Source organism: Staurois parvus, unplaced genomic scaffold, assembly GCF_062004578.1.
Source record: "Staurois parvus isolate SC_StPar_1 unplaced genomic scaffold, SC_StPar_1.0 ptg000426l, whole genome shotgun sequence".
NCBI classification, from domain to species: domain Eukaryota; kingdom Metazoa; phylum Chordata; class Amphibia; order Anura; family Ranidae; genus Staurois; species Staurois parvus.
In genome coordinates, this window is record NW_028318222.1 from 809,468 (window position 1) to 834,762 (window position 25,295).

Sequence of the window (25,295 nt, forward strand, 5' to 3'; positions counted from 1 at the left end):
TTTTGAAAAAGGAGTCAATATTGTAGCTGTTCAGGAGATTAGCGAGACTGAACATAGAGGAAGTCGAAGGAATCTCTTGAGGCATCCTTTATTGCTGGACTGTCTGACTGGAGTGCCCCTCTGCAAAACTGTCAGTTCCACACAGTCTTAACTGTTGTGGACATATATAATGTAAGGAAGAGGATGGCTTAGTATACCAATGGAACTTTTGCCAAGCTCCAGTAATAAACCTGTAGGCCTAACCAGTGTACCCAAGATACACAGATACCTAACCATTTTCTGCCCACCCCGGCATCCCTTTAAAAAGTTCTGAATGCCTGGTGGAGAGGAAAGATGTCATAGTGATTGTCACAGTGGTCACATGATCGAGAGCTGGTCTTATCTGCTGCCAATCTTTAGCAGAGACCATGAGCTCTCTTTCAGAGCTCATACTCTGTGCTGGGAGCTTGTAGTGAGCACGCTCTAAGCACAGAGACATCAGCCTCCAACGACACATATGTGTGGCGTGTGGGCATTAAAGCCCACCTTTTAGCCACAGCACACATGCATTAGATGGAAATAAAAGTATTGAACTTTCTATATTGTAAAATTTGACTGATCACAGTAAGAAGGCAATTTACAGCAATGGCGCCGCATATGTTGCAGATTATACCATTCTTTAGGCAGGAGAGGACACTCTTTATGCACAAGGCACTTTCCAATAGTAATATATCAGACATTTACATACCACAGAATGCCAAAGGAGTACTTCCTTAGGAGGGGCTATGATACTGCTTGTTCAAACTTGCGATCCTCAAATGTCCTTGTAGACATACAGCTGCCAGTGGGAGACTGTTCCAGGAAGCTGACAGAGAAGATACCCTGTAAGGGGAAACATACTCTTTCCCTTCTTGACTAGTACCTCTCTCTACTGCTACTCTTTTTCTCTCTTTCTAATGAACAGGGGCTCTGTCCCTATCTTACTCCCACACTGCGGGCACACTGAATGACATAAAATATCTTATTTATATTATTCTGTTTCAAGGTGGCTGCCTAAATCTCATAGGATTTCAGTATCCAGTAAGATATGCTTTCCTACCCAAGATGGCTCCCTGAAGCACATAGCAGGGCACAATTAGTCCTCAATAGGCTTCTGGGAACCTGAAGAAACAACACTGTGCCACCTTTAGGTTAGACCTTATTCATTGTAGACAACATCCAACTGATAAACAGGAGCAGGAAATCAGCACCACAGTCTGGAATCTTGATAAGCAGTAAACAAAATCACACTCTAGGCCAACAACCTGCTAGCAATCCCTTTGTACCACCGACAGTATCAGTAGGGAAGGAAAATGTAACAACACATCTACTTCTACAGCATTACTCCTTCATTAGAATGAGTATGAGTAGCCATAGAAACATGTCAGTTGTTCCTTTTCCCTCTCTAGCGCTTCTGCCCCTGGTGAGTTGCTGGCAACAAAAGGACTACTAGTAAGTTTTTGCCAACAATGGGATAACTACTGTGTCATAGTTCTTTTTGAAATCCATTAAAGTCTTTAGAAAACCAACTGTTGTTTTAATTTCTGATAGAACAGGGCATGTACAAAGCCTATGTCAGCCTTTTTTGCATTCTTTGTTTGGGGAAAGTTCTCTTTACTTCTTGTTCTTACAAGATATAGGAGTAAATGTCTCCAAATTTAAGGAAATTCCCTCTTAGAAAATTGCCACCAGAACAAATGTCCCTTTTTAGAATTTTTTTTTTTCTTGTGCTGGTGGCAAATAAAAATTTTGCATTTCCCTCCCCTTCAGTCCCAGTGACAATAGTCACCTGGACTAATAGATAAAGTGTCCCTAATGAGATCATAAATCGAAATAAAACCTGACAGAGGTTACTCGTCATCACTCAATCCAAAAGAAAAAACAAGTTAGGGCTTTGGATGCACATTATACCAGTCTGTCCACCGGTTGTACAATACCTATACAATTCTGGAGAGTCATCAAAATACAGTTCTGGAGAGCCCTCAATACCTACCTCTATTTCCTGTGTTCTGGCTTACTTACAGTATACATGTTTGATCACTGAACACAGGGAATGTGTCTGTGAAGATTCTCATTAATCCTGGTCATGGTATACAGTAGCTCAACCAATTTTCAATCCTTTTACTCCAGAGAAACCCTTGAAATAATTTTCTGGTCTTGATGAACCCCTGCTAAAACTATTATACCTACAATTAACTTTACAAGAATTTGGTGTACCTAAAGTATTTGACACCCAGGGCAGATCATTTTTTAACGTCCGCCTGTTGTATTCCATAATATTGTTTCTGTAGTAATCATGAAATAAAATTAAGTGTAGAGCTACTCCAGTAAGAGCTACAAGAATACTGTCCAGGTCTTCCCCAAATATTTTGCCCTGCAGCCAGGCACATAGGATCATTCACTAGTTTCTTTAATGACCAGTGTAGGGGTATTATTTTTGTTGTTTTTATTTATTTAGAACTTGGATAGGGATGGGGAATTAGGTGGGATACTTCAAAAATGGAAAACATGTACAGTTGAGGATTTTAGGTATTCTTTTGGATAAGCTATAACGAAGGTTGTGCTTGAAGCAAACAGTAGACTTCAGTTTTAAGACAGCAGTGATAATAGTAGTAGCGAGCTTGAGCAGTGTCCCTTGTAGTAGAAGGTAATGGACAAAGTTCTTCGGAACACCAGCTGGTGTCCCCTGTAGCCTAGACCCACAGCTGACCTAGCACCAGAGGAGGTTAAGTAGGACACAGTCTCTAAGATCCTTTAGGGGTGTCTGTACTCACATGGTCCAAAAGCAGATTGTTGCTTTCTTCCTTGATACCAGGCCAGATCCTCAGTAGATGGTCCCTCAGTCAGCTTTAGTAGAACCGGGGTCTCAGGATTAAGGCCCTCAGGTGGCCAATATGAGGCAACACGGCAGTAGCAATGTGTTCTCTCTGGGACTGGAACAATTCTATACAGAAGACACAGAACTCAGTGTGCTCACTGAATATATAGTTACCCAACATGCCATCAGAGCCAGTCTCCCTGGGATAGGCTAGTGCTGTGTCAATATTCATGCTGCCATCTGTATAGCTCCACACCAGTTATCTAGAAATCTCTCAAGCTTTCTGGATGCAGAGGGAGCTATCAGGCTGGTAGACTGAGCAGACCTAACTAGCTGAACACAGCAACACTGATTACAGTGTGCAAGTTATGCTTTTAACTAGCAACAATTACATCCACACTGTCTACAGTGGAACAACTTAATTTACCTATCAAAATACAAACTAAATCTAACTATCTACACCTAGCACCTATCTAGGAGGGTGCTACTTCAGAATAATAGAATAGAAGTCAGACAATAAAAACTGTCATGTCCTCTGACATTAGTGCTCAGTGTAAAAGTGTTTTAGTCTTGGACTTAATCATCCAGTGCTTATCTGTTCCTGTCCAAAATTTATGACGCTGGCCAGCTTGTGGAATGTGCGCACATAAAGAAACTCACACTGACACCTTTGGTCTGTGAAAACTTCTCTCTAATTTATTGAAATGAAACCGTGAGCTTATATATGAAAAATGATGCGAACATCACGTGATAACAGCATAAGCATTATATTAGTCTTTGATTGGTCACTTTACACGAAAACAATCTCCGTCATGGTATAGGTGTGATCTTCTTCAGTCTTATCTTAAAAAGAGAAAAACATTCTTTTGTCTTCCAAATCACACGATGGGAGGGGGTCTGTTCCTGTGAGCAAATATTTCTTAAGCAAGGATTTCTTAAAGTACCACAAAGCCCAGCAGGCAGAAAATATTCACACAACATATGTATTAAAGTATAAAAGTAAATATTTATAAAACTTATAGAAATAGCGTATATATATATATATTCAATAGGAAACGAAATAGGCATTTTACCAAATCCATCACAGTCCCCCCTTAAAATGACTATTTTACTCTGTCCCTATAAAGCCTAGCTCATCTGTCCTTATGTACCTTGGAACTCTTTTATGCTGTACGTTAGACAAGTGATGACTATTTCATCACCTCCCTTGCCACAGACTTTGTACATAAGGAAGTCAGATGCTATCCCTACAAAATTGTGAGATTACTATTGGCGGGGAGGGACCGTAATGGGGTGTAAGGTTTTTCTTCATCCATCATATGGGGATCCTCTTGGTCCTGGTTCAGGAAGGTAGGTGTTCTGTTGTCTACAGCTTTGCTTATTAACTTCTTTACAAATGGTAGAATACAACATACAATCAGAGCTAAAAGAACTAGAATTATTAGTACAGTTACCCCTATTTGGGCGAGCACTTTTTTCCACCCACTCATCCAGCTAAAATATTGATCCCACGGGTCTGAGATACCTGAGTTCTTCTTCAGCTCCACTGACAGATCTTCCAATTTATTTATACCCAGAGTAACCTTACCATTCGGGCCAGTATTGTCAGGAATATATGTACAACATGTTCCGGTTCCTTCTATCATTTTACAGACACCTCCTTTTTCTGCTAAAATCATGTCTAGAGCCATCCTATTCTGGAATGTCATGTAGGATGTAGGGGCTAGCTGGTCAACGATTCCTTGAAGGGCATCCCTGGTGTAATTCACAAACCTCTGTTGGTTGTAGTATATGTAATTTATCTAATCTACATTTTTATTAACAGTTATCATGGGAATCAGGGATTCAAAACCTGCTTTACTTGGTCTTTGGCTTTAAATTTATTAGACACCCCCCTTGGGACTCCAATGGCATCTATATACACATGTGGGTCAAAACTACCAGAAGGAGCTTTTTGTTTCCTCCTACGGCCAGGCGTTGGGTCAGGGATATTCTCTGCTAGGATGCGGAGAAGCATAATGGCCTTTACAAGAGCATACTCACCAGTCCAAATCCCTTCCAATCTTATTCTAATCTTTTGGTCCCCAGTAATCATCCATGACACATATGTATACCTGGTCACTACTATCAGAACATGCTCGTTGTGTCAAGATCATATAGCTTACGGTCATAGCACCACATGGGATCTGTACTACAGAAATCAAAGGTGTAAATAGCTACATGAGTGTTGGATGAGTTGTACCAAAATATAGTGGTGTCACCTATTTCAGTGATATCCACCTGTTGAGCCTCTGTCAGACTCATTAGAAAAAGGATATACAACATAGTTGTCATGGTGTAGATGACGCCTTTCCCTCAGGGTTCGGGACTTTCTTGCAGTGGGAGGCGTGTATCCAAGTGTTCTTCCTGGCCACCTTGTCAGAAGGGGCTGTGGTCAGCAGAACTTGGAATGGACCATCATATCTTGGCTCAAGGGAATGTTTCCTCATAAATGTCTTTACTAATACCCAATCTCCGGGTAATAGGCTGTGAGTTCCTGTATCTGACTCAGAATCTGGAATGGAGAAAACACTTGGACATGGATACGGGTTAATTCACGTGATAATACAGTCACATAATCAGTTAACACATCAAATTGTAATTGCAACTGTTGTGGAAAATAACAACCAAATATGGGGGCTGAGCTAAACAAAATCTCATAAGGGGATAGGGAGTGTTCTCTCTTGGTGTGTATCTGACACTAAATAGGGCAATAAGCAGACTGTCTGGCCAACTCATGCCAGTCTCTTGGGCTACTTTTAGCATTCTTTCTATTTTCCCACTACTTTGGGGGTGATAGGGGGTATGGAACGCCAGAGTGACTCCTAATGCCGCCCATATTTCTTTGGTTACTGAAGCTGTGAAAGCGGGGCCCTGGTCACTCTCTATCACCTCTGGAAGCCCATATCTGCATACAACCTCAGTGAGGAGTTTCTTCACAGTTGTTTTAGCAGTCCTGTTAGTTACAGCAAAGGCCTCTGGCCAACTGGAAAACATGTCCAACACCACTAGGGTGTACTCAACCGCCCACTCTTTGGCATCTGGATATGATCAATTTGTATCCTTTGAAAAGGGTATAGGGGTTTGGCCAAGTGTTTCTGTGGTGTCTTCTCTGTGCGTCCCGGATTGCATTTTGCACAGATGGCACATGCTCTGCAAAAATTGTTCGTCGATGTGGTGATTCCAGGCGCTATATCGTACTTGTTGATGACAGAGTTCATGAGGCTCTTTGACAGATGGGCTGCTCCGTGTGCCCACTGGACTACAGCTGGAAACATATTCTTGGGTAAACAAAGCCTCTTGTTGCACTCAAACAGACCGTCTTTGAAAATAGCTCCTCTCCATCTCCAGCTTTTTTTTTCTTCTTGACTTGCTGCTTCTTGGAGTTCCTTGAGGTAGTTTCTGTCCACAGGTAAGGTCTGTAAGGTGAACATTGGTTCCCACTCTCCGGTCACCTCTCCTTCCATTTCTGGTGGTCCCATGGCCGCTCGTTTTGCCGCCAAATCTGCCAGATTATTGCCTTTGGCTTCTGAAGAGTTTAATTTCCCATGAACTTTTACCTTCAGAATAGCCACTTGAATGGATAGAAGGAGTGCTTCCAGCAGTCGTCCAATGGCTGCTCCATGTCTTATGGATGTATCTGCCGCAGTCATAAATCCTCTTGCCTTCCATATGGGTCCAAAGTCATGGGCCATCCCAAAGGCGTATCTGGAGTCTGTGTAAATATTGGCTCTTTTACCTTCTGCCATTTTACATGCTGTAGTGAGGGCTTGAAGCTCTGCTTCCTGGGCAGATAAAGTTGGTGGTAATGCTCCTGCTTGTAGAATTTCAAATTCCGAGGTCACAGCATAACCTGTGTGGTACTTGCCTCCTTCATCTGCATATATGGAGCCATCCACAAAAAGTGTGTAGTCAGGGTTTTCCAGAGGAATTTCACTCACTGTAGGGAGATGTGTGGTTTCCATGCGCATCATTTCAAGGCAGTCATGTGGAGTAGTACAGGGGTCTCCTTCTTCACCTTCGCCTTCTTCTCCCCCCCTCGAAAAATGGCAGAAGGGTGGCTGGGTTGAGAGTGAGACACCTTTGGAGGGTCACATTGTCAGGAATGAGGAGGGAGATTTGCAACCGTAGATGTCTGGCCGTGGACAGGTGTCGGGGTTGTACTTGATTCAGGATGGCAGCAATGTCATGCGGTGCCAGAAGAAACGGGGTGTGGTAAAACGAGGTCTGAAGTTCTGTCCAATAGTGCTTGAGCAGAGAAGACAGCTCTTAGAGATGAAGGACCACCCCTAGCTACGGGATCCAAATGACAAGAATAGTACCCAATGGGTCTGGTTTGCCCTCCATGTTCTTGAGCTAGGACCCCCGTGACATGGCCTTGCTTTTCTGACACAGTTTGAAAGGTTTCTCATAATCTGGAAGTCCCAAGGCAGGAGCGGTGGATATTGCTTGCTTCAGCAGAATAAAATTATCCATGGCCTTGCTTGACAAGGTAAATGGCACAGACTTGAGAGCATCATAAAATGGTTGCATACGGACCGATGCATCAGGGATCCATGCCCTGCAGTAGGATATGAGTCCAAGAAAGGCATGCAGTTGTTTAGCTGCTTTAGGTTGGGGAATATCCTGGATTACAGCTACACGGTCCCCCAGTCTTGTTTGAAAATACTGCCATAAGGGGTGACACGGGTTTGCCCATTTCCTAACGAGAGTTGGGGCGTGGTGGTTGATATTCACGCTGCCCGTCTCGGGGGTCCCTGTCTTATCTGGGATATCCTGGGGCTCTGCATTCTCTTCTAAAGTGTCCCCGTTTCCCACAGTTATAACAGGTGATCCATTCCCTGATATTTGGCAATGGTGGTGGACGAGTGTAGGTGGGATCTTCATCATTGACCACCATGAGGGGCGCTGGTTTTTTTCCTTTTTTATTTTCTATGCCTCTGGCCACCAACAGTCATCAGACATCTTCATAGAGCAGTATTCAGGGCGGGCCACCATCAGACCTTTCCTGATATCCTCTTTGAGCCCTGAGACAAAAGCAGTTGAGAGCATGTGTGTTTGTGCCTTTTCATATTGAGAGAAGCCCAGATCATCAAAGGCCTGTATGAGTCTGGCATAATACTTCTCCACAGACTCCCCTTTATCTTGGGTGATGTCTTGAATTGTGGTAGTCTGATCCGCCAATTTCTCCTTTGTTTAGTCGTGGAGCTGGACACAAAACTCCACGCCTGAAGAACAGGAAATAACACTTGTCAGGCAGGCATCATTGAAGCCCATCTGCATAACTGGCCAGAAAACATGTCCTGCTTTAATTTGGCATAGACTGAGCAGGTCTTTCCAAGCAGCTGAGTAAGTTTCTTGTATCTGCACTACCCAGCGGTAAAAGGGCATTGGCTGTTTCTCTGGGTCAGGCAGACTCGTCACTAAGGCCGCTGCTTGTGATGGGGTAAAAGCGACATACATTACCGGTGCCCCTTCCGGTAATCTTGAATGTCGGTGTTGTCTTGTGTACTGTTCCGGTTTAGTTTGTACTCCACTGTGCGTGGGTTTGGGAATCAAATCTATTGGTGCCCTTGTCGCTTGCAGCTGTCGATCACTCCATTCAGATGCATCGTCATTCAATTGGACATCTGACATAGGTTTGGGAGTCATACCTATCGGCATCCTTCCTGCTTGAGGTTGTTGATCATCCGACTCGAATACATTGTCATTCATGTATCCGGCTTGTGAAGGTGACACTTCCATATTGGGGAAAACGGGAGTGTGGTAGGAACCATCCTGGCTTAGAACAGGGAGAACTGGGTATATGCCTTATTTAGGCCTTCCGGGTGTACCAAGATGGCCGGCGAACGGAAGTGCACTGGGCTGGGCAGGAAGTGACAACACAGGTGTAGCAAGATGGCTGCTAGCAGGAAGTGTACTGGGCAGGAAGGGACAAAGCAGGAGCAGCAAGATGGCTGCCATCAGGAAGTGCACTGGGCAGGGCTGGGGTGGTGGGCATAAAGTAAGCGTTAGGCAAAGGGCAGGGCTGTCCCTCCCCTCCTCCACCCCACATTCCAACATAGGGCGGTGGTTTTAGCAAACTTCCAATTACAATTTTGTGATACAAATACATTATACAATTGCCATTTTCTTGAATTTCTTCCAACTATCCTTCTTTATACAACACTTTTCCAGTTCTGTACAAAACTTCTGTCACGTTCAGCAAACCTTTATCACATAACATTACTCTCTGTTCCTACAATGATTCATGCCAGTCCTGACCTTCAGCTTACAAACTTTCGCTACTTACTATAACTTTAACTGCTTCACTTCCTTCACAATATGACATGCCAGTAATCCTTTTCAATATTTTAACACATTAATGGTACACATAAACAGTTTATTTTTTATTTTTTCCCCTGTAGCAATACCTGTTCTGTCCACTACTCTTTGTGGATAACTTCGGCTACATTATACCAAACTTCTTGCTGTCCTCAAGCACATGTTTGTCAACTAAGACATCTTTCTTCTCTTTTTTTTTTTTTCGCCATACCTCCTTATCTTTAATTCCACATACTTTTCCTTTTCTCTCTCTGCAACCAGGTCACATGCTAACATTCCTTTCTAGGGGTCTTATCAGCGTCTGACCCATCTCCTCCCCCCTTCTCTGTCCTTCCTAACAGGAATCTAAGACACTTCACAGGCTGCTGTCCAGACTTTCCTTAACCCTTAACAAACCCCAACCTTCTGTTATGAATGGCAAACATTAGCTTACAGACACACATTTAGGACATAACATAGCAGTCTATCTTGGTGGGCTCTGAGTACAGACCACTGAGTAACTCATCGTAACCCACACAAACAGTTACGGCACCCGCTGTCACACTACCGTGACGCATATCCGACACCTCCTCTGTTGTGGTCAACACACAAGGTTACCACACCCAGAGAAATTATGTGTCAAAACCCTCAGTAGGTCCACTCCTCTTCCACCTCAAGACTGATACATAAAAACACACGACAGAGACCCAGGTAACAGATAAGCACATGCAGGTATATTTAAATAAACTCCGGGCATACAAGGTTACCTGCCTTTATTGACCTTTAGCAGCCGTACTAGGCACAGGTATGAATCAACAACAAAGACAGGATAAGCAATGGTAAGATAGCAAAATATATCTTACCATGCTCCGAGAGGTGATCAAGCTCTCCGGCCTGTCCAGTTTGACTGACACCGAACGCCTTTGCATGGCGGCTGGCTGCAGGTTCATTATTCAGTTCCCGGGTTTCGGCACCAAATTGTTTTAGTCTTGGACTTAATCATCCAGTGCTTATCTGTTCCTGTCCAAAATTTATGACGCTGGCCAGCTTGTGGAATGTGCGCACATAAAGAAACTCACACTGACACCTTTGGTCTGTGAAAACTTCTCTCTAATTTATTGAAATGAAACCGTGAGCTTATATATGAAAAATGATGCGAACATCACGTGATAACAGCATAAGCATTATATTAGTCTTTGATTGGTCACTTTACACGAAAACAATCTCCGTCATGGTATAGGTGTGATCTTCTTCAGTCTTATCTTAAAAAGAGAAAAACATTCTTTTGTCTTCCAAATCACACGATGGGAGGGGGTCTGTTCCTGTGAGCAAATATTTCTTAAGCAAGGATTTCTTAAAGTACCACAAAGCCCAGCAGGCAGAAAATATTCACACAACATATGTATTAAAGTATAAAAGTAAATATTTATAAAACTTATAGAAATAGCGTATATATATATATATTCAATAGGAAACGAAATAGGCATTTTACCAAATCCATCACAAAAGTAACCCCTTACGTTTTTTTAAGTAGAGAATTGCCCCCTTGCATTGGTAGGCAGGTGCAACATCCATTTGCCATTGTGTGCTGTCTAAAGTGACACTACTCTCTAGTTTAAAAAAAAAATCTATTCAAGTATGTATTAAGCACTTGTTGCTCTCAACATCTTCAAAATCTCCAAATTCCATTTTTGCTGCTAGCTTCCTGTTAGGGGGTGGCTATGTTTGTTCTCCATGGTCCCACTGTATCTCCTTCGCTTCCGAAGGAGATATATTGGGGACTATGGACTGTGGGATGTGGGATTTGAAGTGGCCATAGAGCACACTATCACAACTAACTTGTGCTACTCATTCCAAACATGTGAAAGGGAAAAGGAGAGGTTTGGGAACCTATGGAGGATTTTACAAGAATGGAGAAAAATACAGTAAAACCATTTCATGAAAAATAGATTACAGGGCCATAGTGGAAATTTGTGGATTATTTTTGGAGAGTAGGTGTATCATTTAGTTTCACTTTAAGGAACCCCTAACAAGCTCAGGAGGAACCCTAGGGTTCAATGGAACCTTGGTGGAGATAGACGTCTGTAGGTAGTAGTTATTCACATTCAACCAAACCTGTTCTGTAAAGTAGAAGATATTTTGCTGTTTATCCAAAAAGCTTCCTCAGCTCTATTGAGTATCAAGTACATACTGTATCCCAGTTTTAATAATGAAGTCTGAAAACCAAAGGGAAAAGCTGTAGCTATTTAGCTACTCACAGAAACCTGTAGATGGAAACTCTTTCTTACCATTTTCTTGCTCTTATTTTCATTCCAAAACACAGAAATTATTAAACTGAAAATGGACCATTTCAAATATGCCATATCACTTCCTTTCAATGGGTGGCAAAGAGAACATAAAACAAAATCATAATAGTTTACATGAGTGTTGCAAATACAGTGCAATGTGACTGATTGCCAAAATCGACTAACCAAAGCCATATGCACAAAGGACTTATGATTACAATGTTTCAGTTCATAAAGCTCAGTGGTCTCTAAACTGTGGCCCTTTGCTTGCCTTTATGTGGTCCTTGGAGCACTATTCTTCCCTCTGATACTAGGCACTATTCCTTTCACTAACATCAACAGTGGGGCATATTTCCTCCCACTGACACCAGCAATGCGGCATTATTCCTCCCACTGACACCAACAATGGGGCACTATTCCTCCCACTGACACCAACAATGGGGCACTATTCCTCCCACTGACACCAACAATGGGGCACTATTCCTCCCACTGACACCAACAATGGGGCACTATTCCTCCCACTGACACCAACAATGGGGCACTATTCCTCCCACTGACACCAACAATGGGGCACTATTCCTCCTACTTTTACCAGTGATGGAGCATTATTCCTCCTTCTACTATGTATTATGTTACTCTCAGTGGCCACTAAACCTGAGGCATTGCTTATTCCCACTGACACTGGGGAATTTTCTAGTCCCAGTGGCCACAGTCCAGCCCCCCTAAAGTCTAAAAGACAGTAAACTGGCCCTTTGTTTAGAAAGTGTGGAGATCCCTGATAAAGTTTTGTTAAAGTGCAAGCCAGTAGCAGCAAGTAAAAGCAAGAAAGTCTTCATACCAGGAAGTGAACGGGTTTGATTTTAAAAGGAAAAGAGAGAAGGAAAGCACCATCTAAGTGCAGCATAAAATCAAGTATCGAACTCCAGGCTGGTTACAGGGGCTCCGATTTGCCCGGCCAGCGTCTTAAGCCCTGTCCAAGCAGTGGGCAGTCACGCTTTCCACCAGGCAGGGCCTGCAGGACCGGAAGTCTGCAGAGCCTATGACTCTTCGATGAACAATTTATATATTTAGGCATGTGAGTTGCCAATTTGGAGTTGAATAAATACTTAATTTCATGCTGCACTTAGATGGCGCTTTCCTTCTCTCTTTTTTCCTGTTTATACAGAGGTTGCTTCTCACACTCAGGATTAAGCTGCCGCAAGTGCTATTGGAGTGTCTAATACCGCTATTATCCTTTTATGGCCATTCTTACTCTTTTTTTCAATTTCAAAAAGCATGTTTTGAGCCATTGATGATTGAATTTTATACTTTAACTTGCTGCTTGCTGGGTTGCACATTTAATATTGAGCTATAATGAATGGATCATTGGATAAGTCCTTTTTGCAGATGACTTGGAAAGTGTTGGATAATTAATATGTATAATTTATGGCACTAGGCTGTTGTTTTGATGAACAAGGCATTTGGTATATGTGCTTAATGGAGTGTGCTTGATTACAAGATAATTCCCCAAATCACACACACGTTAACTTGAATTGCTAACATTATACTGCACCGCCATAGAACATTATACAAACCACTACAGCACGCTATGTCAAGCTGTGACAGCACATTATACAGCTGCAGAAACTACTATTGTATAACCTAGTAAGAACACATCAAGCCACAATAGGAAATTATATCCCCTAATAGAAGCACTTCAAATTGTGGCAGAACACTAGGCAGCTTTTACTATAGCACATTATATTAACAGTAAATTATATCGCACCAGAAATGCATCCTATGTATCATATCACAACAGCAATTTACTGTATATAGTGCAACAGCATATGAAATTAGCAATCAGCATAGTAACCAGCTGAAGATTTGTCACCATCTGATGGAAATATTAGAATGTGACAAAAGAAGCGCTATCAGTGACAACATAATATGTGTAAGGTTTTACTGACAGGTTTTCAGAAAACATGCAGTCAGCAACCTGGGAGCATCAATATAATTGATGTTGTACTGTGTGTCTGTCTGTATGTATGTATCCACTTTCTTATTACTCTAAGGCTGCATTTGCAATTTTGCACACTATAAAAAAAAAATGCAAAAGACGCATGTCATGCAATGCCTTTCACTGAGAATGGAGGCAAACGTTCAGTTAAAAACACCTGACAGTTGAAGCTGAAAAAGGTGAATGAGCTACTTTGCCGCATTTGTCGCTTATAGGGCAGCCATTAAAATGAATGTGCTGCCCCATGTATGTGGAGCACACATACACAGCACAAAATTGCATGATCTCACAAAATGCTATAAGGCCATGCTATCATTCTAGCATAACGTGAACAAAATCGTGATGTGTATATGTGCATTGTCCCACCACACGCATAGGGCAGCCCATTCATTTTAATGAGCTGCCCTATGTGCGACAAGCACGGCAAAGTAGCTGATGCACTTTTTTTGAGGTTAAAGTGCTGCATTTTTTTTTAACCGCATGTCCTTTCATATGAAAAATGAACATCTATTTTACTGCGCTTGGGGTGCCATTAACACACATGCAGAGCTGCACATTGAATGCAGGTTTTGTGGTGTAAATGAGACCTTAAAGGCTTCTTATAGTCCGCTTGCCTGCCACCCTACAGCAGAAGTACTGCTACAGGGCGGCAGGGATGCACAAAATCACATTTCTGGGTAGGGGGCACGTGGCCGCCGCCCAACCCGTGCTGCTATTGGTGGCTAGGGATGTCAATCACTGGGTCCTGGATGGCGACTCCCAGCTGGCGCTCAGCGATCGTCAGGGAAAGCTGACAGGGGACAGACCTGTGTGTAAGCAACACAGGTCTATCTCCTGTCAGCAAGGACATGCTGCTTTGTATTTCTCTACACAGCAGAGAAATACAAAGCAGCGTGTCTCCATAGTAAAACACAACACAGCGCTTAATGTAAAACAAACACAGCACACACTTAACCCTTTGATCATTCCAGATGTTAACCCCTTCCTACTAGTGTCATTAGTACAGTGCCAGTGCTTTTTATTAGCACTGATCACTAAGTGGCACTTAGTTCCCACCCAGTGTCAGAATGTCCACCTCAGTCCCTCTATAAGTCGCTGATCACCACCATTACTAGTATAAAGAAAAATAAAAATAAAAATTCCAGTATCTACAGTGTACCGCCATTTGTAGACACTATAACTTTCACATAAACCAATTAATTTACACGTATTGGGATTTTTTTTTAGCAAAGACATGTATCAGAATACATGTTGGCCTAAGTTTATGATGAAGTTTGATTTTTAAAAAATTTTTTATTGGATATGTTTTATAGCAAAAAAGTAAAAAAGATTGTTTTTTTTCAAAATTGTCAGTCTTTTTTTGTTTATAGCGCAAAAAATTAAAAACGCAGTGGTGATCAAATACCACTGAAAGAAAAATTTGTGGGAAAAAAAGAACATAAATTTCATTTGGGTGTAGTGTTGCATGACCGTGCAATTGTCAGTTAAAGTAATGCAGCGCCGTATCGCAAACAATGGCCTGGTCAGGGAGGGGCGTAAATCCTCTGGAGGGCAAGTGGTTAAAAAAAAAATCAGTCCCTTGTGCTACTGGCTACTCTTAGTTGGAATCCGAAATCCGAACCTTCGTACTACCCAGGGGCGGACTGACAACTCATGGGGCCCCGGGCAATAGGGGATCATGGGGCCCCTGTGTCCTTGCCCAAACTCAAAAAGCCTATGAAAAAGGTACCGGGGGCATCTCATGGGGCCCCCTACTGACCCCGGGCCCTCGGGCAGTGCCCGAGTTTCCAAATGGTCAGTCCTCCCCTGGTACTACCGCAGTTGTCATCTTACGGTGCTATTGGGTTAAAACGAGTGCTGGACTTGTCACAGGCACTCATCAAGACTGGCGACTATGCCTGCCCTTTCTGTCCCCTCCTTCATTCATAGAAGCTGTACTATAGCTTCCATCAATGAAAAGTGCTCTATGAATGAAGGACGGGGAGATGAATGAAAGGTCTACCTCATCCATTCATAGAGCATTTTTCATTGATGGAAGCTTTAGTACGGCTTGTATGAATGAAGGAGGGGACAGCAAGGGCGGGCAAAGTTGGCAGTCTTGATGAGTGCCTGTGACAAGTCCAGCACTCGTTTTAACCCAATGGCTTCTATGAAAGAAGGAAGGGGAGAAAGGCATAATCGCCACTCTTGATGCGTGCCTGTGATCCTAGCTCATTGTATTAACCCCTGCAGCACCAGATTACTGCAGTGGAAGTATGGCGGGGACGGGGGGGAGAAAAGGACTGAAGATTTCAGCTAAGAGAGCAGCCAGCATCACGAGAGACACTTCTCATTGAACATAACTGTGGAACATATTTTTGCTACAGAACTGAATAGTACTGATACTGATAATAGTCAGAATGTCTAACCAATATATTGTGCTGTATTTCCACAGAGCGGTAACTCCCGGTTCAGTTTTTCTGCGGTCTCGCCGACTGGTAGCGCTTTGTCCTCACAATCTCTGTCACATGGCGGGGTGCCGGAACTTCTGGTGGGGCTGTCGTATAACGCCACTACAGGACGCCTTTCTGTGCAAATGATCAAAGGAAGCCACTTTCGTAACCTCGCCATTAATAAGCCACCTGGTGAGTATACACTTTGTAAATATCAATATTTTATGTAAGCAAGAATGTTTGAAAGGTTCTTGTGTGGGATTTTAAAAGATAATATGATCACAGGGGCACAGTCATATTTGTGTTATGTTAGTTGTAAAATCCCTCGAAGCTGAAATGCAGGCAAACAGCTGATTGCAGAAGTGGGAGCTGCTTTTCTAGTTAAGGGATTTGTCATTTTGTCTCACCAGCCCTAAGATGTACACAACTTTGCCATACAGCACAGCAAGGTTGATGACCTGTCTTGACAATAATAAACACAACGTGAACCATCACCCAGTATAGCAACTAATTTGTATCTACCCCTCCCCTCCTTTCACCATTAGATTTAAAAAAAATGGCTTTTTTGTGTGATTTTTATGTTTTTTTGTGCTGCAGCACAGCACTTCCTGCTTTCTCACCTAGGTGAGAATTATGTTGGGCTCTCCTGCCACTGATGGTGCATGCATACCACAGGATTTGCCGCATGTGCAGATATGCCATGGTGCTTAAGGTCATGTGGCACATCAGCAAGCATGTGGTGAGTTTTCCCACACATGTGCAACAACAAAGATGTCCCAGATCTCAGGGTGCCTGTGCCGGAAACCTCCCATGAGGACCTGGTAAAGACCTGTGGCAAATCCGCGGGTGCACATGTGATGGATGGGCTGCCGGGTCACACTCACACAGACACGAGACATCAGTGTCAGATGTTACCTTCCTCCGCAGGAGCAGCTCTGCCTCCACTGATGAATGGGAAGAGAAGGGCTGGAACTCCACAGTGATCAGCAGCCGCCAGCCAGCTTTCAGTAAGGGACTGAGTTTGAGAGGAACACTGGAAGGAACGGCAGCTGAGCTGCTACACTGGCCCCAGGCACCCGGCATCTTCCTCTGTCCTTTTTTCCTCCCCTCTGCTGCCCCCCCCCCCATATGAAGGTTCATTCATGACATGGCGGTATCCCACACAGACCAGTGCTGCACCCAAGCGCCCCTAAGTGGCAGTGCGCCCTAGGCGGCTGCCTAGTTTGCCTAATGGAAGCTCCAGCCCTGGTGCCACACACAAACTGTGCAGAGAGCAGAGCTGTGGGAGGGGCCCAGCAGGCCATGCAGAAAAGTACAGGAGGGGGTGGAGACAAGACCAGTCTTTGCCCAAGCAGAGAGAGCAGCAGTGACTGGTCTTTATTACAGGAATTAAGATTCAAGTAAGAAAACACATACCTCTTTTATTTAGATCCATTTTGCTTTTCCTGGAGCTTAGCTTTAATGCAGCCTCATCAGCAGCTTATATTTTCCTTTTGGGTGGGTTTGCTTCCCCACCACTCTGTACATGGTCACCAACTAGGAAAGAGGGAGGATATTCTCTCAGCCAATGTCTGTGTTACTAGACCTGTATCTAAGAAGGTGACTTTTCCACCAGTCATGTTCATCATTTGCTGTTACACAATTAAGTCACCCACATAGAACTTTAGAACTACAGAGGGGTGTGATCTCAACAAAGGAGTAAATGGCTGTGCAATGCTGGATGTCCATGGCCCACATATTAGAACCCTCACAAGGAAGACATCTTTCTGTGGATCTCCTATCAGGACACACTCTGCTGCTGCAGATGAGTATCAAATAAATACTGGAGTTCTGCTTTAAGGAGTTTAGGTCAATCCCCTGGACTTCTGTTTGTGGTTTTATAGCATTAATAATTGAAGCGTATCTGGATTGTCTTCTTGCTGCATGAAGAACCCGGCAAGCTATGCAAACAAGTTAAAGGATTATTACAGCAAATTTCGTTGCAAAAAAATAAAGGGCAGATAAAAAATGAAGGACAAAAAATGAATGATTCTGTCTTTATAGCTTATGAGACTGAATGGCTTTGCGTTCAGTCCAGGAATGAATTCATGCTATAGCAAATGTTGCTACCATAATACTTCAGGGTCTGCTTTTATAAAAGGAGATTGTAGTCACATTTCTTTGACAGGCACATTATCTGAAATAAAAACTGCTATTTGTCTAGAATGCCTTTGTCTGTATGGTGTTATGTAATACTGTACATGAACCAGTCAACAACATCCATCCACTTAGCCAAGGATGTCCTTGTTAATGCTAGTGAGCTGTATGTAATGCTTTTTCTAAATAATCACTTGAGCTCTGGAGGGTTTTACCTCCTTCGTGACTAGGCATTTTTAGTTATTCGGCACTGCGCTACTTTCACTGGTATTTGTGTGGTCATAGAGCTTTCTTTTGGTCATATTTGAGCACCACTGGGTTTTTTATTTTTTATTATATAAACAAAAACAAGCAGAACATTTTGGAAAAAAACTATATTTTCTATGATCTACGATAAAACCTATCCAATAAAAAAAAAATAATTCATTCTGCTGCATATCTTTGGTGAAAAAAATTCCAGTAAGTGTATATTAATTTGTTTGTGGAAAAGGTCTAGCAACTACAAACTATGCTTTATATACTGGAATTTACACAGCTGTGATGCTATACTGGTAATGGTGGGGATCAGCAATTTATACTGGGACTGTGTTAGTGTGCATGGAAATCTGGTGCTCCCTGGCATTGGCTGGGAGGTGCACTAACTGACATTAATAGTGACACTAATACAATTAACAGTGCTAACACTGTACACTGTCACTGTATAATGACACTGGCTGGGAAGGAGTTGTGTGTGCTACTGTGTGTGGTGCTTTTACTTTACGGCTGTTTATTCCTACTGCTTTGCAGGGAGAATAAACAGCCAAAATCGCTGCTCCCTGTACACAGAGTTCTGTGTTTTGTAAACACAGGACTGTGTGTGATTAGACACAGCTGATCAGCTGATTTGAGCCAAAATCATTGGCTGAAATTAGCTGTCAAACTCGCGTTGTGTCCAATTATAGTGCAGATCCAGCCAGTAAGTCTGTAATTTCTTAATGTCCTTTATCAGACCAAGCCGTCCAGACAAAGTAGCAGTTAAAGGGTTGAGACAAACCATTTAACACTGATAGAGGTGCTTAAAATGGTCAGCTTTTTTCAATTATATAAAACCTCTATCTCAAAAAGGAAAAAAAAGTATGCTGTAACTACTTATAAGGTGTTAGCTGGTGTTCAGATTCAATTTGTTAGTCAAGCTGATCTAAATCTCCTAGTGTAACACTACACTTCTCCCAGACTGACAATGGTGCTGTCCAAAGGTGTCTGCATTTCTACTCCCTAGCCATACATAATTGAAATTCCTGGTGAACTGGCTGAATTTGGATTCATGGATTCATGTATGGGCACAAAGGTTGTAAAGAAGTTGATTTACCAATTGACTTCTGTACAACTGCCCTGTTGGTCTGTTGGAAATTTTTCACTCAATCAGTGCCACGGGCTAAGGCTGGCAGTACTGATCAGTGTATTCTGATGGCGGGGAAGTCTCCCCACTGTCATCATGTATGGGCTGCCTAGGACAGAAAGTGTGTTACTGGCAGGATCACCAGGTAAAATAAAGAGAAAGCAAACGAATGCAGTCACCATATTTAAGCGTCAACATATTACATTTATTTATTACAGGTACTTATATAGCACCATCAATTTACACAGCGCTTTACATTTATTGTACATTCACATCAGTCCCTAACCCTCAAGTAGTGTACAATCTAAGGACCCTAACTCACATTCATACATACACATACTAGGGCCAATTTAGACAGGAGACAACCTACCAGCATATCTTTGGAGTGTGGGAGGAAACCAGAGTACCCAAAGGAAACCCACACAGGCACAGGAAGAGCATGCAATTTCTGTGCAGGTAACCAGCAAACACAAATGCTCCTGCGCTTGGGGATGGACTCGATGCAGGCTACAACCACATAAGGAATGTCCTGGAACATGCACACCTTGCTGCCCTCAAATGGACCGGGGAAATCCAAATATACTGAATGAGGAAAGAACAAAGAGAGGGCGCACAGGCCTAGTGCATTACCATAAAAAATGTTTAATAAAAAATAAAGTATGTGTTGTACTCACAAACGACAATATAGTCAAGGCACATCATAAAGAACAGCTGGGTCAACACCGCGCTGAGTAACAGTCCGTAATAGGGAGTATAGACATCCAAAAGGCTGACGCATTTCGAGGACTTGCCTCTTCCTCAGAGCCCTGTGCTGTGGCTGGGTTTCAAACCAATGACCCTAGTAATGCCAGGCAGAAGTGCTAACCACTTAACCATATTACATTTTTATTATTGTCCAGCGGTAGGTACATTATGTACAACATATTGTACAGATTGCAGTGGTCAGCAAAATGTGTTATAGGGCCCTTTGTATTTCTGGGCAGCAAAAGGAAAAGATAACCAGTGTTCGTAGTCAATGGAAGGAAAAAAATGGCTGATGTTGATGGTTGATTGCAGAGAAAAAATGTTTGCCATTGATGGTTGGGTGGTTTTTGTCAGCGGAACGGAAAATACCCAATGTCAGTGGGAGAAAAAAAAAAGCCAACATCAGTTGTCAGTGGGGGGAAAATGTGCGCTGTTGGTGGTTAATGGGAGGAAGAAATGCCCCAGTGTGGGAAAAGAAGGGGCACTTGTACTCTGTGGGGTGAGAGGGGGAGCATTGATGCTCTGTGGAGGGAACAGAGGAGGACCTGATAATCTATGGGGGGAAAAGAGCACACTGATGCTGTATGGGGGGAGAAGGGGACACTGATGCTCTGTGGGGGGAGAGGAGGAGCATTAGTGCTCCGTGCAGGGAGGGTGGGCATCGATGTTCTGCTTGTTAAGGTTAGCATGGTGTCAGTGAGGCTTATTGGTGTTCATATTTACTTACCTGTACACGTTGTGCCTCCTGTGCCGCTGTCTCCCTTTGCGGGAACCAATACAAGGTCCTCTGGTATCCTAAGCAAAGGTGTCCTTTTCCCCTGAAAGTGTGACTGAATTACATGTATGTAAGCTCCAGCAACAAAGCTTAAAGAGACTCTGTCAAGACTCCAGAAGCAGTTTAAATCTACTCACGAAGCAATAGGTGTTACAGCCTCTTTTTTAAAATGTTGTGCTTGTGGCACTCTGCAATCAGAGACATCGTTCTTCACTTGTTCCCGACACTCAGGCTCTGCACTCCAGCATGATACTAGAACATCCCTCCCCATCTCTGGTGTCACCCGTGCTCTTGACAGCACCCAGAGCAGCCTCATGTGATGTATTAAAAATTCATTGGAGATCATACGAGGTTTCTCTGCCCAATGTCAGAGGAATCCAACACTCCCATAAGTGTTGAAGCAATTGTGAAATAGCAGTACTGTACACAGTATACTATAAGCACAGCATTTTAAAACAGAGTCTGCCACAAGTGCATTGTAGGTAGATGTATATAGTGTTTTGATATTAATATTCCTGGGGCAGTGACAAGGCTCTCTTTAACCTCTTCCCACTGGCATAACGTATATACGCAGCAACAGGGTGGATGGGCCTTAATACCTAGCCGCCTCATATATATATACGTTCATGCAGCTCAGAGATTGTCTCCCTAAAACATGATTACTGCATGCACCCAGCGCGCTGACCGAGCTGTCATGGACCACTTCTGGTCTCTGTTTGCAACTGAAAGCCAAACCAACTGCTGACAAGGCCTGTACTTGTAATCACACTAGAATAATTAACAATTTAAGGCCCAGTTCACTAGTCCGTACACAGTGTTTTGAATCAAGCTATGATGAATGGGGTATGTTTGGACCTCCAAAATGCATTAGATACTCTTTGGATTGTCCTCCTGTCTTTTATTGGTTTAAAGTTGTATCTGGACCTCTTGTCAGTGGTGTGACACTTCAATTTTCATTTTTTGGAAGTTAGTGTTCAGTTTGAATTCCACTTTCTTATGTCTTGAGTAAGTGGGTGTGAACATTTGCTGCAGCCATTATGAAGGGTTCCCATACCCCTCATTTGATATTTTATTATGAGAAATTCTGTATAAACCCCTACAGAACACAGTGCACAGTCCACATGTGCTTTTCTGCTTCATTGCAACAAGGAAACAGGAAACTTTCTTCAGAGAACAGACATAGAGTATACCATAGATGCAGCTACAAACTTATAAACACTGCCATCTACTGGTCGAAGAATATATGGGGTCACTTCAGTTAAAGTTTCTGGTGGTAAAAATAAAGCAGTAGATAGGCATCAAGCTTTGGGAGCTGACAGCTCTTTTGTCTAGGGACAACGTGGACTTTGTTGCAATTACAGAGATGTGGTTCAAGGATTCAAATGACTGGGAAATAACTATATCAGGGTATACACTATACAGGAAAGACAGAGTAGGGAAGAGGGGAGTTGGAGTTGCCATATGTCAAATATAGCATAAGGCTAACATTAATTCAAAAAACAAACGAGATACTCCAAACCGTCTGAATCTGCCTTCCAACCAGAGAGGGACCTTCCCTTAGAATTGATGTAATATGCAGACCCCCAGGACAGACTGACGATTACCATAACCTGTTGATTGACGAGATAACTCAAATGGCAATGAAGGGGGAGGTTTTGATTATGGGTGACTTCAACATGCCTGACATTAACTGGAATTCTCAAACTGCTATTACAAACAGGAGCAGGGATGGAATGGAAGCCCTGAATGGGCTTTCTCAAAAACAGTAAAAAGTCCAACCCAAGGCGATCATATTCTAGACCTAGTACTGACAAATGGGGATCAACTGTCTAATGTTGAGATGCTGAATACTGATGTATTTGTTTAACAATATACATGAACACTGTATTCCATCATTTATTCTATATGGAAATAGTTGGTGGAGGAGATGAGACACACAAAAGTGAAAGGGAACACCAAAAACTTCTAAGTGGACAGAAACAAAGTCAAGAATAATTGCTTGGAGAGCTCACTATGAGAACTTTCAAGACATATAAGAGTCCAGGGGCTAAATCAGCCCAACTGTTCTTCACCTATAACTAAAATATCACTTGGACTGACACTTTAATATACATAATTCCACTGGCAGACACAGTATTACAGTAACACATTTTAAATCATAGAACAAAAAAAGCCACACAAATAAATGTGGAATTAGTCAAAAATGAATAACTGCATCGTTTTATATGCCTGCCCTCCAAATCTGATGACATTCCAATATAAAGTATAGTCAAGAACGGAAACTCAGCATAGTGCAGAAAGGTATAAACTTTAAAATCTAAGCATAAAGATGAATTAGTGTATATCTTGCCCAAATAATTGGTAATGCTTGAATTATATCTAGTCTACCAACTCTGATCAATGTTGCATCAGCTACTAGAATACCTATTTAAGATGAAAATTCACTGGTGTCACAGGATGTGAGTCAGGAAGTGTTTTCACACCCTATGCAACACAATTCTTGCCAGAAAGAGTGCAAAATTACACATAGCACTAAAATAGACAAGATAAACAAAAAGACGTAAAGCAAGAGCTGAGAGAACTAAGGTCCGCATGCTCCATATCTCTGCTTTCTTAAAGCCCAAGTTCAGGAGTTAGACAAAATCTACCCTTGCAGTGGAGCCTCCAAGCAAAATGAAAGGGCTGCATTATTTTTTTACCCCCCCCCCCTTCCTCCAGTGCTTCCCTCCCCCAGTGCTCCAGGTTGTAGGTGGTCTCTTGGCGTCATCATGTTTAATGAAGGGCTCTTAACAATACACTGTATGTGGAAAAGCTAGACGTGCTACCATGGCCAGGTGTACCTTAGAGAAGGGGCTTCCTTGGTTGGGTCGCCCTGCTGGAGGGACCTTGTTGGAGCCAGGAATGGGGTAAATATTACTTGTTTTCAGGGCTTTTTTTCTCAGAAAATAGGTGCAGGAACTCCCTCTTCTGAATCACTTCTTGTCGCCGCACCATACCCACTTCCAATCACAGTCTCTTGGCTTCACCCCTACCCACCACTGAGCGCAGTATCTTGGTTCCACCCCTACCCACCTCCGAGCGCAGTCCCTTGGTTCCACCCCTATCCACCTCCAAGTATAATCCCTTGGTTCCACCTCTGAGCACAGTTCCTTGGTTCCACCCCTACCGACCTCCGAGCACAGTCCCTTGGTTCCACCCCTACACACCTCCTAGTCCTGCTCCTTATAGAGAATAGACAGCCAAGTATCATTTGGTAGTGGTTTGTAATGTATATGAAATTTGTTACTGATAACAAGAAAAACAGTAAAATAGATCCCCTGCAGCCAGCAGCAATAGACCCCCCCAAGCAACAAAATACCTCCCCAGCAACAATAGATCCCAGCAGCATCAACAGATCTCCCAGCTGCAGCCAGCAACAATAGACCCCTCCCTCAACAGTAGATCCCTTTCAGCAACAAAAGATCCCCCACCAGCAGCAATAGACCTCCCCAGCAGCAACAGGCCACCATGCAAAAACAGATTCCCTCCAGAGACAATAGTTCCCCTAGCAGCCAGCATCAATAGACCTTCCTGCACCCTTTGCCATTACATACATTCAGTACTGTAGGAGCTGGAACTGGGTTTCCCTGCGTTCCTGCTGAAGAAATGCCCCGCTCATTATTCTTGCACCCTCAGACTAAATGAGCAATTAACCCTGTTTTATATCTGGATGGCTGCTGAGGATCCTGAAAACCACTGTAATGATCTGTACTACAGTTGCAAGAAAAAGTATGTGAACCTCTTGGGATTACGTGGAGTTTTGCATGAATTGGGCATAAAATGTGCTCTGAACGTCATCTAAGTCACAACAATAGAAGAACACAGTCTGCTGAACATAATACTACACAAACATTAGATGTTGTCATGGTTTAATTGCACATAACATGTAAACATTCACAGTGCAGGGAGGAAAAAGTATGTGAACCTTTGGACTTAATAACTGGTTGACCCTCCTTTGGCAGCAATAACCTCAACCAAACGTTTCCTGTAGTTGCAGATCAGACCTGCACAACTATCTGGAGTAATTTTGGACCACTCCTCTTCACAAAACTGTTTCAGTGTAGCAATATTCTTGGGATGTCTGGTGTGAATCGCTCTCTTAAGGTCATGCCACAGCATTTCAATCGGGTTGAGGTCAGGACTCTGACTGGGCCACTCCAGAAGGCGTATTCTGTGCTGTTGCAGCCATTATTTTGTTGAATTACTTGTATGCTTTGGGTCATTGTCCTGTTGCATCACCCATCCTCTGCGGAGCTTCAGTTGGCGGACAGATGGTCGTACGTTTTCCTGCAAAATGTCTTGATAAACTCTGGAATTCATTTTCCCATCAAT

At 42.9% G+C, this 25,295-nt stretch overlaps 1 protein-coding gene across 4 annotated transcripts in view; it reads left to right on the top strand.

The window, feature by feature from the left end:
• The window catches only part of SYT16 (synaptotagmin 16), a 141,507-nt gene that overhangs the window by 100,940 nt on the left and 15,272 nt on the right, over positions 1–25,295 (top strand). For all 4 annotated transcript variants that reach the window (XM_089687479.1, XM_089687481.1, XM_089687482.1 and 1 more), the window contains one exon: positions 15,894–16,083. In XM_089687479.1, coding sequence (XP_089543605.1) covers positions 15,894–16,083 — 190 coding nt within the window. The remainder of the gene's footprint in view (positions 1–15,893; positions 16,084–25,295) is intronic.